Source organism: Apodemus sylvaticus, chromosome 16 (genome assembly GCF_947179515.1).
Source record: "Apodemus sylvaticus chromosome 16, mApoSyl1.1, whole genome shotgun sequence".
NCBI classification, from domain to species: domain Eukaryota; kingdom Metazoa; phylum Chordata; class Mammalia; order Rodentia; family Muridae; genus Apodemus; species Apodemus sylvaticus.
This window is the reverse complement of record NC_067487.1, coordinates 68,148,632-68,160,689: the sequence shown is the minus strand read 5'-3', so window position 1 is coordinate 68,160,689 and position 12,058 is coordinate 68,148,632. Positions and strand designations below refer to the sequence as shown.

General features: G+C 47.9%; 1 protein-coding gene across 1 annotated transcript in view; it reads right to left on the bottom strand.

The window, feature by feature from the left end:
• Nucleotides 1–1,104: 1,104 nt before the first annotated feature.
• The window catches only part of Cmya5 (cardiomyopathy associated 5), a 107,637-nt gene continuing 96,683 nt past the window's right edge, over nucleotides 1,105–12,058 (bottom strand). The window contains exons 12-15 of the mRNA XM_052159650.1: nucleotides 11,846–11,979; nucleotides 10,584–10,692; nucleotides 7,576–7,749; nucleotides 1,105–1,714 (exon numbers count right to left, since the gene is read on the bottom strand). Coding sequence (XP_052015610.1) covers nucleotides 1,468–1,714; nucleotides 7,576–7,749; nucleotides 10,584–10,692; nucleotides 11,846–11,979 — 664 coding nt within the window. The 3' untranslated portion in view covers nucleotides 1,105–1,467. The remainder of the gene's footprint in view (nucleotides 1,715–7,575; nucleotides 7,750–10,583; nucleotides 10,693–11,845; nucleotides 11,980–12,058) is intronic.

Below are 12,058 nucleotides of genomic sequence, written 5' to 3'. Positions count from 1 at the left end.
TCCCCAACAACTGCTATAATTTGAAAGGGAGGTGTGAGGTTCTTTCAAGGAGTTCTATAGGGCCGGTGCATCCAGACCAGATTTTCTAGCTATTAAAAAGCATATTTTAAAATGTAACCCAAAAATTAACATGTTATTTCTCAAGTCGAGACAATAACTGAACTACCAAGCATGGAGGCACATGTGTCAATTCCCAGTGCTCAGAAGGCGGAGGCAGGTGGATCTCTGCATGTGAGGCTAGCCTGGTCTCCATAGTGAATTCCACACTATCCAGGACTACATAACGAGATCCTGTTTTTTCAAAAAGGAAGGGATGGAGGGAGGGAGGGAGGGAGGAGAGAATACTAACAGAAAATTTTTTTGTTTTGTTTTTTGTTTTTCGAGACAGGGTTTCTCTGTGTAGCCCTGACTGTCCTGGAACTCACTCTGTAGACCAGAATGGCCTCAAACTCAGAAATCTGCCTGCCTCTGCCTCCCAAGTGCTGGGATTAAAGGTGTGCGCCACCACCGCCCGGCTCAGAAAATCTTAAATATGATTAAGATGCTCCTATCACTGAAAGAAGACCAATCAGCATGCCTTCTAAATTCATCAAACTTACATACACACTTTAGGAAGATTTTTGAGAACTTTCAGTACAATACCTAAAACATAAATAAGCATATTTTTCATAAAAGAAGTGCCCAGCTCCCAGTGTTTGACTTTATGGACAGCTGTACAGGTGTATGGACTGGGGCTTGTGTGCGAACCCGTCTAATGAGCGTTGATGGTCGCACTGCCCCCAGAACGTGAAGGCATTTTCTCTCCACTGTATCCTGGGCCAGAGAGGCTGGGCTGATGAGTTATGTGCAATAACTTCACACAATAGATTTTATTTTATAAGATGCTAGCCATTTATTTAACAAAATGAGAAATCTAGTGCTTTTCTACATTCAAATTTCCAGAGAAGTGAGGCTTACATTCTATAGCATATGTGATAATAAAAGAATTCTTTGTAAATTTAGATCAGCTAAAACATTTTCTTTAATAACTAGGGTTCATTATCATCTAGTGAAATAAGGTGACATTTTCCTGTGGAAGAAGTCAATGTCCCTTTGTAAGAGGAGACATGCCAGGGACACAACCCTCCTTCCCCCTCTGACCTAGCTACTGGGAAATTTGCTTGACATGTAGAGCAGACATAAGTCCTTTTCTCTGGGTTTGGTTTCCAGGTCAAGTGCAAATCCTTTGAATTTAGGAAACACTCCAACTGTGAACCAAGGGTGGTGGCTGTGTTCACCCCTCCACTGACACACTGCTCCACAAGGCACGGGGTCCCTGGCTTTACTCACATGCTGACTGCAGCACCCGGAGCTATCGTCAGTGCAGGTGTGGGAGACTCTCTGAGTAGTGCACACTGCCTGAGAGACAAATGACAGCTCTGCATCCCAGCTCTCACTCCCATTCTGATAAAGTCTGACTACCCGGGATCACTTGTGCCTAACAGAATCCGGGGGCTCTAAGCCCAGATGCAGAGTACATTTCCCAGGCTTCTCCAGGGCAAAGGCAGGATGCACGCCCTCACTGAACCTGTGCCTCACGATGAAGAGCAGCTGTCCACTCTGGGCATTTATAAATAGAAGCCTCTGGGTGGTGTAGTCCAGCAGAATGCCCACTCTGGCTGGGCGCTCGGTGGCATGCACCTCGCTCACAATGCCACTGTAGAAAAATGTATATCTGAAATGAAACAGAATAGAAAATTCAGTTTTTAAAATCATTGGAAATCCTTAGGATTTCATAAGAAAAAAATCACTAGGAAAGAATCAAGGTCTCACTTCGTCAGGTCAGTTCACGGTAATGAGTTGTACTAATGTTGTCCTAAGTGCTTTTGCCGGAGTCCTTCTAGATGCTAAGGCGTGAGGCCCATGCCCGCAGAGGTGAGCTTTAATAGCTCTCCTTCCATCTCAGGGGGCAGTCCCAGAATAACCAGCGTGTGCCTCCCTTGTGATTTTTCTCCACATTCTAATTCTTTCCCGGCTGCCCACATGTTTTAACTGCCGCATTCATGGTGTGTCATTCTTTTGAATAAAACTCCTTTGAGGCTGCCATGTATTTAAACAGTACTGTGGGCTTGCCTTCCATGCAACGTATTAATTTTACAGTTTTAAAGATTTATAGGTAGCTTACATAAGGGCCTTTATGAAGTTCAAGAACAATGCCATTAGTTTTTGCTAACTCCAAGCTTTGAATAAGCCCCCCTTGCCCAGACCAACTTTTCCATTTTATCTCTAAGTTTTCAGCAGCCTTACAGCTCGATTGGGTTGCCTTCAGGGTCTCTGTCCAATACAAATACATTCACATGTGATACATGCGCATGACTGCGTCCCTCGGTCCTATCTGGGCCCTCCAGGGATGTGGGGGCAGACAAGCTCACACGAGGCCATCAGGAATGGGCAGGACAGGAGTGGGCGGGAAGAGGAAGGAGACAGCTCAACAGAGAGAGCAGCAGGAACAGAACAAGGCAGCAGAATAGGCATGGATGTGGGAGAGAGTAATCCCTGTCTGCTTGGTGGGCTGGAGAGGACGTGGAGCACTGACCATAGGTCGGGATGGAGAGGACGTGGAGCACTGACCATAGGTCAGGATGGAGAGGACATGGAGCACTGACCATAGGTCAGGATGGAGAGGACATGGAGCACTGACAATAGGTCGGGCTGGAGAGGACATGGAGCACTGACCATAGGTCAGGCTGGAGAGGACATGGAGCACTGACCATAGGTCAGGCTGGAGAGGACATGGAGCACTGACCATAGGTCAGGCTGGAGAGGACATGGAGCACTGACCATAGGTCAGGCTGGAGAGGACATGGAGCACTGACCATAGGTCGGGATGGAGAGGACATGGAGCACTGACCATAGGTCGGGCTGGAGAGGACATGGAGCACTGACCATAGGTCAGGATGGAGAGGACGTGGAGCACTGACCATAGGCCAGACTGGAGAGGACATGGTGTACTGACCATAGGTCAGGATGGAGAGGACATGGAGTACTGACCATAGGTCAGGCTGGAGAAGACATGGAGCACTGACCATAGGTCAGGATGGAGAGGACATGGAGCACTGATCATAGGTCAGGATGGAGAGGACATGGAGCACTGACCATAGGTCAGGCTGGAGAGGACATGGAGCACTGACCATAGGTCGGGATGGAGAGGACATGGAGCACTGACCATAGGTCGGGATGGAGAGGACATGGAGCACTGACCATAGGTCAGGATGGAGAGGACGTGGAGCACTGACCATTGGTCAGACTGGAGAGGACATGGAGCACTGACCATAGGTCAGGATGGAGAGGACATGGAGCACTGATCATAGGTCAGACTGGAGAGGACATGGAGCACTGACCATAGGTCAGGATGGAGAGGACATGGAGCACTAACCATAGGTCAGACTGGAGAGGACATGGAGCACTGACCATAGGTCAGGCTGGAGAGGACATGGAGCACTGACCATAGGTCAGGCTGGAGAGGACATGGAGTACTGACCATAGGTCAGACTGGAGAGGACATGGAGCACTGACCATAGGTCAGGATGGAGAGGACGTGGAGCACTGACCATAGGTCAGGATGGAGAGGACATGGAGCACTGACCATAGGTCAGGATGGAGAGGACATGGAGCACTGACCATAGGTCAGACTGGAGAGGACATGGAGCACTGACCATAGGTCAGACTGGAGAGGACATGGAGCACTGACCATAGGTCAGGCTGGAGAGGACATGGAGTACTGACCATAGGTCAGGATGGAGAGGACGTGGAGCACTGACCATAGGTCAGGATGGAGAGGACGTGGAGCACTGACCATAGGTCAGACTGGAGAGGACATGAAGCACTGACCCTAGGTTGGGATGGAGAGGACATGGAGCACTGACCATAGGTCAGGCTGGAGAGGACATGGAGCACTGACCATAGGTTGGGATGGAGAAAACATAAAGCACTGACCATAGGTTGGGATGGAGAAGATGTGGAGCACTGACCACAGGTTGGGATGGAGAAGACATGGAGCACTGACCATAGGTTGAGATGGAGAGAACGTGGAGCACTCACTATAGGTCAGTCTGGAGAGAACATGGAGCACTGGCCATAGGTTGGGCTGGAGAAGACATGGAGCACTGACCATAGGTTGGGATGGAGAGGACATGGAGCACTGACCATAGGTTGGGATGGAGAGGACATGGAGCACTGACTATTGTTCAGTTTGGGGAGGACATGGAGCACTGACAATAGGTCAGGATGGAGAGGACGTGGAGCACTGACTATGGATTAGGACAATGTATTCGAGGTAGCAGAAACCCCAGGCACAGCAAGCAGTTCCAGGGGCACACAGGCTAAGACTTGGGATTCTGGGTGACTCTTGTTTGAATAGTCCTAAGTAGGGACAATAGCCACTAACTACATATAGCCACTTAAGTTAAAATGAACATTTAATGATGTATAAAATTCAGACTTTCAGCCTTACCAGCTACAGTTCAAGAAAAGCTGTAAAGACACCATTTTTCTATTATTGTAGAAGATACTATTGTACAACACAGGTCTAGAGCAGTGGTTCTCGACCTTCCTAATGCCATGACCCTTTAATACAGTTCCTCATGTTATGATGACACTTCCCCCTGAATCACAAAATTGTTTTCATTGCTACTTCATAACTATAATTTTACTACTGTTACGAATCTTATTGTAAATATCTGTGTTTTCTGATGTGACCCCTATGAAAGGGTTGTTTGACTCCCCAAAGGGGCCATGATCCACAGGCTGAGTGCCACTGGTCTATGGGTTTTGGAATGACCCAATGAGCTGATGCCCTTCACCTACGGCTTGAAACGTCCCTATCCCCCAAAGGCCAATCGCCAGTCCGTCCCAAGACAATCCCCATTGTGGAGTCAAGAGGAAAAGATGTTCCTTAAAATCTTAACTCCATTAGTCCCACAGAACCTGGAATACATCTCTGCTTCTGCCATTTCCTTCCTAGCACCCCACTCCTCATGGAACTCTTAAGTGGAATTCACTTGGTTATCACAGGCCACCACTCCCTCAGGCCCCCGTGCTATGGCCCTGGTCACCAGCCTGTGCTACAGGAGATGGTGGACTCCTTAGGAAGGAGGGCTTCATGGGAGGCAGTTAGGCCTCTAAGGAAGAATCTCTTTGAAGTGGGTAGTGAGACCAGGGTTCCTCCCTCTTTCCTTTTGCTCTCCAGCCTTGATGAGGCCAACCGCCTTCCTCTGTTGTGCTTTCTCACCACCATGGCTAAAGGTCACATGGGCCAAGAAACCAGGAAAGAAGCCATGAGCTGAAACCAAGCTCTGCTCTGCTGGAGTTGGTTTTCTTTAGTTTAGCTTGGGCATGACCCCACCCCAACCTCGTGACCAGTTTTTGGCTGTTCCTATTTGGAACAGCTTGTCTCTGTTCAAACAAGAATCATCCAGAAGTCTGACTTTGGCTATCACCCTCAATCTGCCTGCCCTGGGGCTCCCATCACCCTGAACTAAAGCTAATTCGGGTGGAGCTGGATCCCTGGTTTCTACACTGAGGACAACTTCTCTCTGGGCTCCTCTGTTCCTAGCCTGGTCACTGCTTTGTGGTTTCCCTTCTTCACTGGGTCCTGCGACTGCCCCTCCACCCCAAGTTCTGAATCCACTATTTGTGGATTGCTTTTAGGAGAAAGGAGGGAATGTGATAAAATAATGTTACAAACACTCTCTAGGTGTGGCAGGAGGGGGCAGCCTAGCCACAGCCTGACTGGAAAGGATGTGAATGGCCTTGAACCAGTGCTGCAAAGTCAGGAAGGACCAAGAATGGAACTCCTGGTGTCTCCCAAGACCATCTTCATGCTTAGGTTCATTCAAAAGTCATGAAGCTGGTTTAAAGTCGCTGCACTAGCAAACTGAGAACCGCAGGCAGACATGAGGTACCACTCTCCAGAATTCTAAAGGCCACAGGTGCCTGTTGTGGTGCCATCAGTGTGAAATAAAGGTGCCTGGGGCTCGCCTCTGTGCTGTCACCACACAGCTGTGCTGTGTATATTTGTCTCACTGGGCCAGAAAGAACAAATGACCAGAGCTATAGGGAGGACTTGTCACAATTCTGTTTTCTACAAAGTTCTAGGAATTTGTGGTTCTTGTGATGTGTACCAGCGTTCACACTGGAGGTCAGAGCAGAGCTTTGGCAATTGGTTCTCTCCTTTTACAGTGGATTCCAGAGATGGAGTTCAGTATGGCCAGGTTTGCATAGCAAACCCATTCAGCCAATGAACCATCTGCCTGCAAAGAATTTTTAAAATGAAATCAATGCCGATGTTGGGCTTCCATAATTTGCCAACTGTAAACTCTAGGTTTAAATGATTTTAAACTCTGGGCAGGCCTGAGTCCTTACGCTTAACTCAGCACTGAATATCAATTAATCATAATTGCACTAACTTGATGAAATGCGACTTTAAGCTGCACTTGGAGATGGCAGCCTCGTGAACCGTCTCAGAGAATCAAACTGTCAAGTGGGAGAATCGTGCAGCTGAAGACATGAGAATCCCGGTCTGGGGGCCTGCTGAGAGCTCGTGGGAGCACTGAAGGACGGCTTCCCGTTTAAAGCTGTGCATTTGAATGATGTCTGCCACTTGGGAGACGTGTTACAATGCTTAAGTTCTTCCTTGTCTCTGATTTTACATGATCCTACAACCCCAAAAGGGAGCAGGCCGGGCCACAGCCCTGGGCTATAGTTGCATAAAGAATTGCTCCATGGCTAAACCAATTCACTGAGAGGAATGGATAGGGGGCAGAACCAAAGCTAAATCCAGGACAAAAATCAGACCATCCTTTAAGCATGCTGAGATCACAGCATGTTCGCTTGGGCACTGGCTTTGAATATTCACCCACCAAACAATATGAGTAATGGAGACCACGGTTTGGCAAACTTATCTATAGAGAGACAAAATACCTTGACATGGGACAGCTATTCAGTCTCTGTCCAATCTGCCATTGTTAGTGCAAAAGTACCCATAGACAATACGTAAATAAATGAACATGGCTGTTTTCTAATAAAACTTTACAAAGGCAAGCATGGGATCAGGTTTGGCCTGCATGCAGCAGTGTGTCAGCTTCTGTTACAAGCAGATGTTGGGGAGCCGCCTCTCTCTCACACTCCTGCAATTCCTTCTCTATAGAGGGAGCCCTCTGAGCCCCATTGTGGTATTTCTCTCTTGGATGTGTTGAGAAGGGAAATTGGCCCACTTGATTATTCCTCTCCTGGTCTCTTTGTCGAGGCTGGTGAGCGGACATACACCTTTCTCTGCCTCTCCTGAGCACATGCCATGGCTAAATCTGGGTGGATAAGTCTGTGTGGTAATGAGATCGAATATACGACATCCTCTTATCTAGTTCATGCGGTAATCGGGGTGATGCCTTATCTGCCTACCCTTTATGGTTCTCTCTTGCTTAGTTTGGAACTTGGGCATGGATATGGGAAGCTGTCCAATAGGTCCCTCAGAGGTCCCTGCCTAGATGCAGTAATTGATCTTCGGATTAAATTAGGAGAGGCAGGGCTCCAGCTTACCTCTGTGACTCGGAGCAATGCATGTACCATGAGGTCTCCCCTTGTCCCAGGGCACCAGCCCTCACGGCTGAGCTGGCACAGATGCCGAGTCGATAGGCTGGGCTCTCTGTGACTGTGGTTTCCCAGTAATGCTGGCCACAGGCGGGCAGCTCCTCACCCAGCACTGAGGGGATCCTGCAAGCAGAGTTGACCAGATGAAGCTTACCACAGAATCACCAGCCTTTACCTCATAAACATCAACCTTATACGCCTGTTAGGCAGGGGTCGATCTTCATATGCTTCTGCCAGTTGGTTAAAGACACCATCTGTTCTTCATGCTCCTCACCCTGGCCAGATTGCCCCAGGGTTCACTGACCTCCAGCATCCGTCTGACATATGCCCACTGCCTTACAGCATGCACATATGATGCGCTGTATCTCTTAAGGGGTCTGGGAAACAGGAAATGACATAAAGACAGGAAGGAAGGAAGGAAGGAAGGAAGGAAGGAAGGAAGGAAGGAAGGAAGGAAGGAGGGAGGGAGGGAGGGAGGGAGGGAGGGAGGGAGGGAGGGAGGGAAAGAAGGAGGGAAGAAGGAAGGAAGGAAAGGAAGGAAGGAAAGGAAGGAGGGAAGAAGGAAGGAAGGAAAGGAAGGAAGGAAAGGAAGGAGGGAAGAAGGAAGGAAGGAAAGGAAGGAAGGAAAGGAAGGAGGGAAGAAGGAAGGAAGGAAAGGAAGGAAGGAAAGGAAGGAGGGAAGAAGGAAGGAAGGAAAGGAAGGAAGGAAAGGAAGGAGGGAAGAAGGAAGGAAGGAAAGGAAGGAAGGAGTGAAGGAAGGAAAGAAGGAAGGAAGGAAGGAAAGGAAGGAAAGAAGAAAGGAATGAAGGAAGGAAGGAAGGAAGGAAGGAAGGAAAGAAGGAAGGAAGGAAGGAGGGAGGGAAGAAGGAAGGAAGGAAAGGAAGGAAGGAAGGAAAGGAAGGAGGGAAGAAGGAAGGAAAGAAAGGAAGGAAGGAAGGAGGGAAGGAAGGAAAAGAAACACTATAACCTCTGCTCTCAGAGAAATAGAAGGAATGTAAGAGGCAGATAGGATAACATGGCTTACAAAGTTTTCTTCTTTCAAAAACTGCAAAAATAAAAATGGAACATACTTTTCAGTTTGTATGTTGACTCATGGGCTCACTATATAGCTCAGATTCATCTCAAACCTGTAATCCACCTGCTTCAGCCTCCTGAATTCTGGGATTACAGGTGTATACAATCAAGTTCAGGCTTTCAAACCTTCTAGAACTGAGTTCCAGTATGTGCTGGCCTTCCTTGTGACAGAGACCCCATGGGACACAGCTTTTAGATGCCATGACAGCTGACAAGATCGTCTCAGAGTATGGGACGGAGCATCATGACCAGCGGCTCTGGGGGCGGTGCTCCTCAGCCTTTATGACTGGAGAGGCCTCTGGAAGGTGAGTTCAAGGCCTCTTCCTGCCTGGCTGTAGCTATTGTGATGACGAGCACAGTGAAATGAGCCCACTTCCAACCGCGGGCAATGGAGCTCGCTTGCACGGGCTGCTCAGTTTTGCTGGAAAATGGCTGAGCCAGCAAGGAGGACTTTTACACTTCACAGCATCAATATTCAGTCAGCACACCCTACCCTTGAGTAGATGAAAAATGGTTAATGCGAGGAAATGTGTTTCACTTGCTCTATGTCTTTACCCAGTAACTTCATCTCAGAAAGGTTCCCACTGACACGCCCTCACTCCCTGGGACAAAGCTGGACTTTCTGATATTTATGAGCTAATTTTCATACTAATAATAAACAAAGTTCTATAAAATGCATGTCAGTTTCCATCAGACAGCATCTATGAACTCTTGCAACTCCAGTCTCCTTTTTTATCATTCGTTTTTTTAGAAATCCCATTTATTTCTTTTTTTAAGATTTATTTTTAAAGTATGTGTTATGTGTTGTTATATGCCTGATTGAACACAAGTGCGGTGCCTGCAGAGGACAGAAGGGGCATCCGTTCCCTAGGAGCTGGAGTTGCAGGCAGTTGTGAGCTGCCCAACCTGGGTGCTGGAAACCTAACTCAGGTCTTCTCCAAGAGCAGCAGGTTCTCTTAAGCACTGAGCATCTCTCCAGCGCCACCAGATCGCTTCTTCAATTTTCTTAAACTTATTTTTGCAATCTATGAGTGGATGTATTTTTAGCATCTACGGTATTCCAATCCCCATGCTAGATTCTGGGAATTCAAGGTGGCATAAGACAGGGTTTCAGTTCAGCAATTATTCATTATTAAATGGTGGGCAAACAGCTTCATAGATACAGATCAGAGGGTCCGGGGTCCAGGAAAGACCCTGGCCAATTCCAGAAACAAGTAACACCTAAATGTGGCAGTCGAGCATCAAGACTGGACCAGAGTGTATGCAAGTTCCCAGGGACTGGAGTGACTGCGTCGCAACTGCGCCTGCTGACAGCCTACACCTGAGCACATCAGTGTCCTGGCAGCATTGGCTTCAAAAGCCTTGCCCATACTTTCTCCCATTTGGCCATTTGGGGGACAGAGAAAGATAGAGAAAGACAGAGACAGAGACAGAGACAGAGAAGGCACATCGCCAGGCAGAGACCCACCCACCCCAAGCTTGTGGTTGTCTTTGATGTTGCTCCTTCTGTGGGAGCCTCTGGAGAGCAAGCTTCTGTGTCCAGGAGTAAGAACTCAATAAACCGTCCACTCCTCTCCAAGCTGATATCTGGGCTGCTACTGAAATAATCGTTTCTGTTTTTCACTGAGCCAGAGATAGTATCTCAAAGCAGCCAGTGTTTCAACCCAAACAGTGTGTGCTTGTGGTCCCAAAAACAATATTCACACTTGCTCCAAGGTGTGGGCAGTGTGTGCCACTCCAGATCACACGGTGAACAGTGCACGCTGCACACATATTTATATGGATTGCATCATTACACCGAGGATGCACTCAGCTGACAAGGCCCTGGGGAAACTGATCCTCCAGTGCTGAGCGTCAGCCCAGCTGTGCTTGCCTCTACTTACTCTGTCAGCCGTCTCCTCTCTGAGAAGCTGATCACCATCCCGTTCATCCCGTCCGAGGAGATCTGGAGAGCTGGGTGAGCTGTTTCTCTCAATAAGAGGAATCTAGTTCCTATGACAGTTAAGAAAAGAAGGTGACAACACCACCACAATGCCAAGCACTAGGTCAATCCATGCATTTCAAACCCTAGACTCCCATTCTCCTGAAGTCAAACATCCTGACTCGGTACTCCCCATCCACAACTGAAACGCCATTCATGAGCAAGCATTTGTGGACAGCCTGGACTGGTCACGCCTACCTGCTGCTGTAAGTGTGTCCACAGAGGTGGATTCTATGCTAGGCAAAGTATGCTCTAGGCAGCATCCGCATCACCTGGGAATGGCAGACCCTACCTACCCTGGATGAACTGAATCTGAATGCCTATTGGGACAAGATGCCCTAAGATCTGAGTATGGTTTAAAATTGGACAATTAGACTAGTCTGTAGAGACCCCATTGGTGGAATATGTAAGCAGCGTTCTGAGATGGCGGGAAACCCTTCCAGACAGGCAGCCCTTCCATCTCTTCCTCAGACTAACCAACATCTCAAACAGGGAACAGCATGGTGAATTAACGTGCCTCGACCCCTCCATTTTGTGTCATCTGTGGGTCTAGGGTAAGGCAATGTAACTGCCACCTTCCCATTTCATCATTCCTCATAACCGAAAACAGTCGAATGGTTTTTTGTTAATATTTTCTGGGGATTTTTCCCCCAAATGTCACTTAACTGTTTTAGCACTTATTTGAATGACTTGTCCATCCATTTGTTTGTTCATTCGACAAACATCAATTAGCACAAAGTAGGAGACGTAGAACAAAGCCGGAAACTCGTCACAGAGTTCAAAGGATAACAGAATGAGAAAATCATCATGGACCTCCCACACCCAAACATTATAGTGCATTGTGGGTAAATCGCAAAGCACCTGGGAAGATTTCTAAGCCCACACATGTTTCAGTCCATCCCCAAAGCAAATAAGTCCATTCCTCTGGGGTGAGGCCAGGGGATAAGTGTTTTAAGCACCCTGATTGGCTGTTAAGCTCACCAAAGCTTGGGAACCAATGAAGAATAGAAATAAAAGAAACGTCTTGATGCCGGATCATGACAAGCCCTCTCCCGAGCAGCAGGCTGGAACGCTCTGACATTGTGTTAGGTGTCTCCTCTGAATGCCAGAAGAAGAGGAGTAGAAATGCCCAGACCCCTGGCTCTGCACGAAGCAGAAAGTTACCTCTGGTGGAGATGAGGGCAGCTTCACTCTGCTCACTCGTCCCAGAGGTGTTGGTGGCTCTCACATAGAAGAAGTAATTGTCGTTGGGAGGGAGGTTAACTTTGAGCTGGAGTCCTTTAATTCCAGAGAAAGATCTAAATACAAAGGGAAGATAAGTCTGAGCATTATGTAGTATGATTAATACTTCACTTCTGTAGGGAAACCACATCTCTC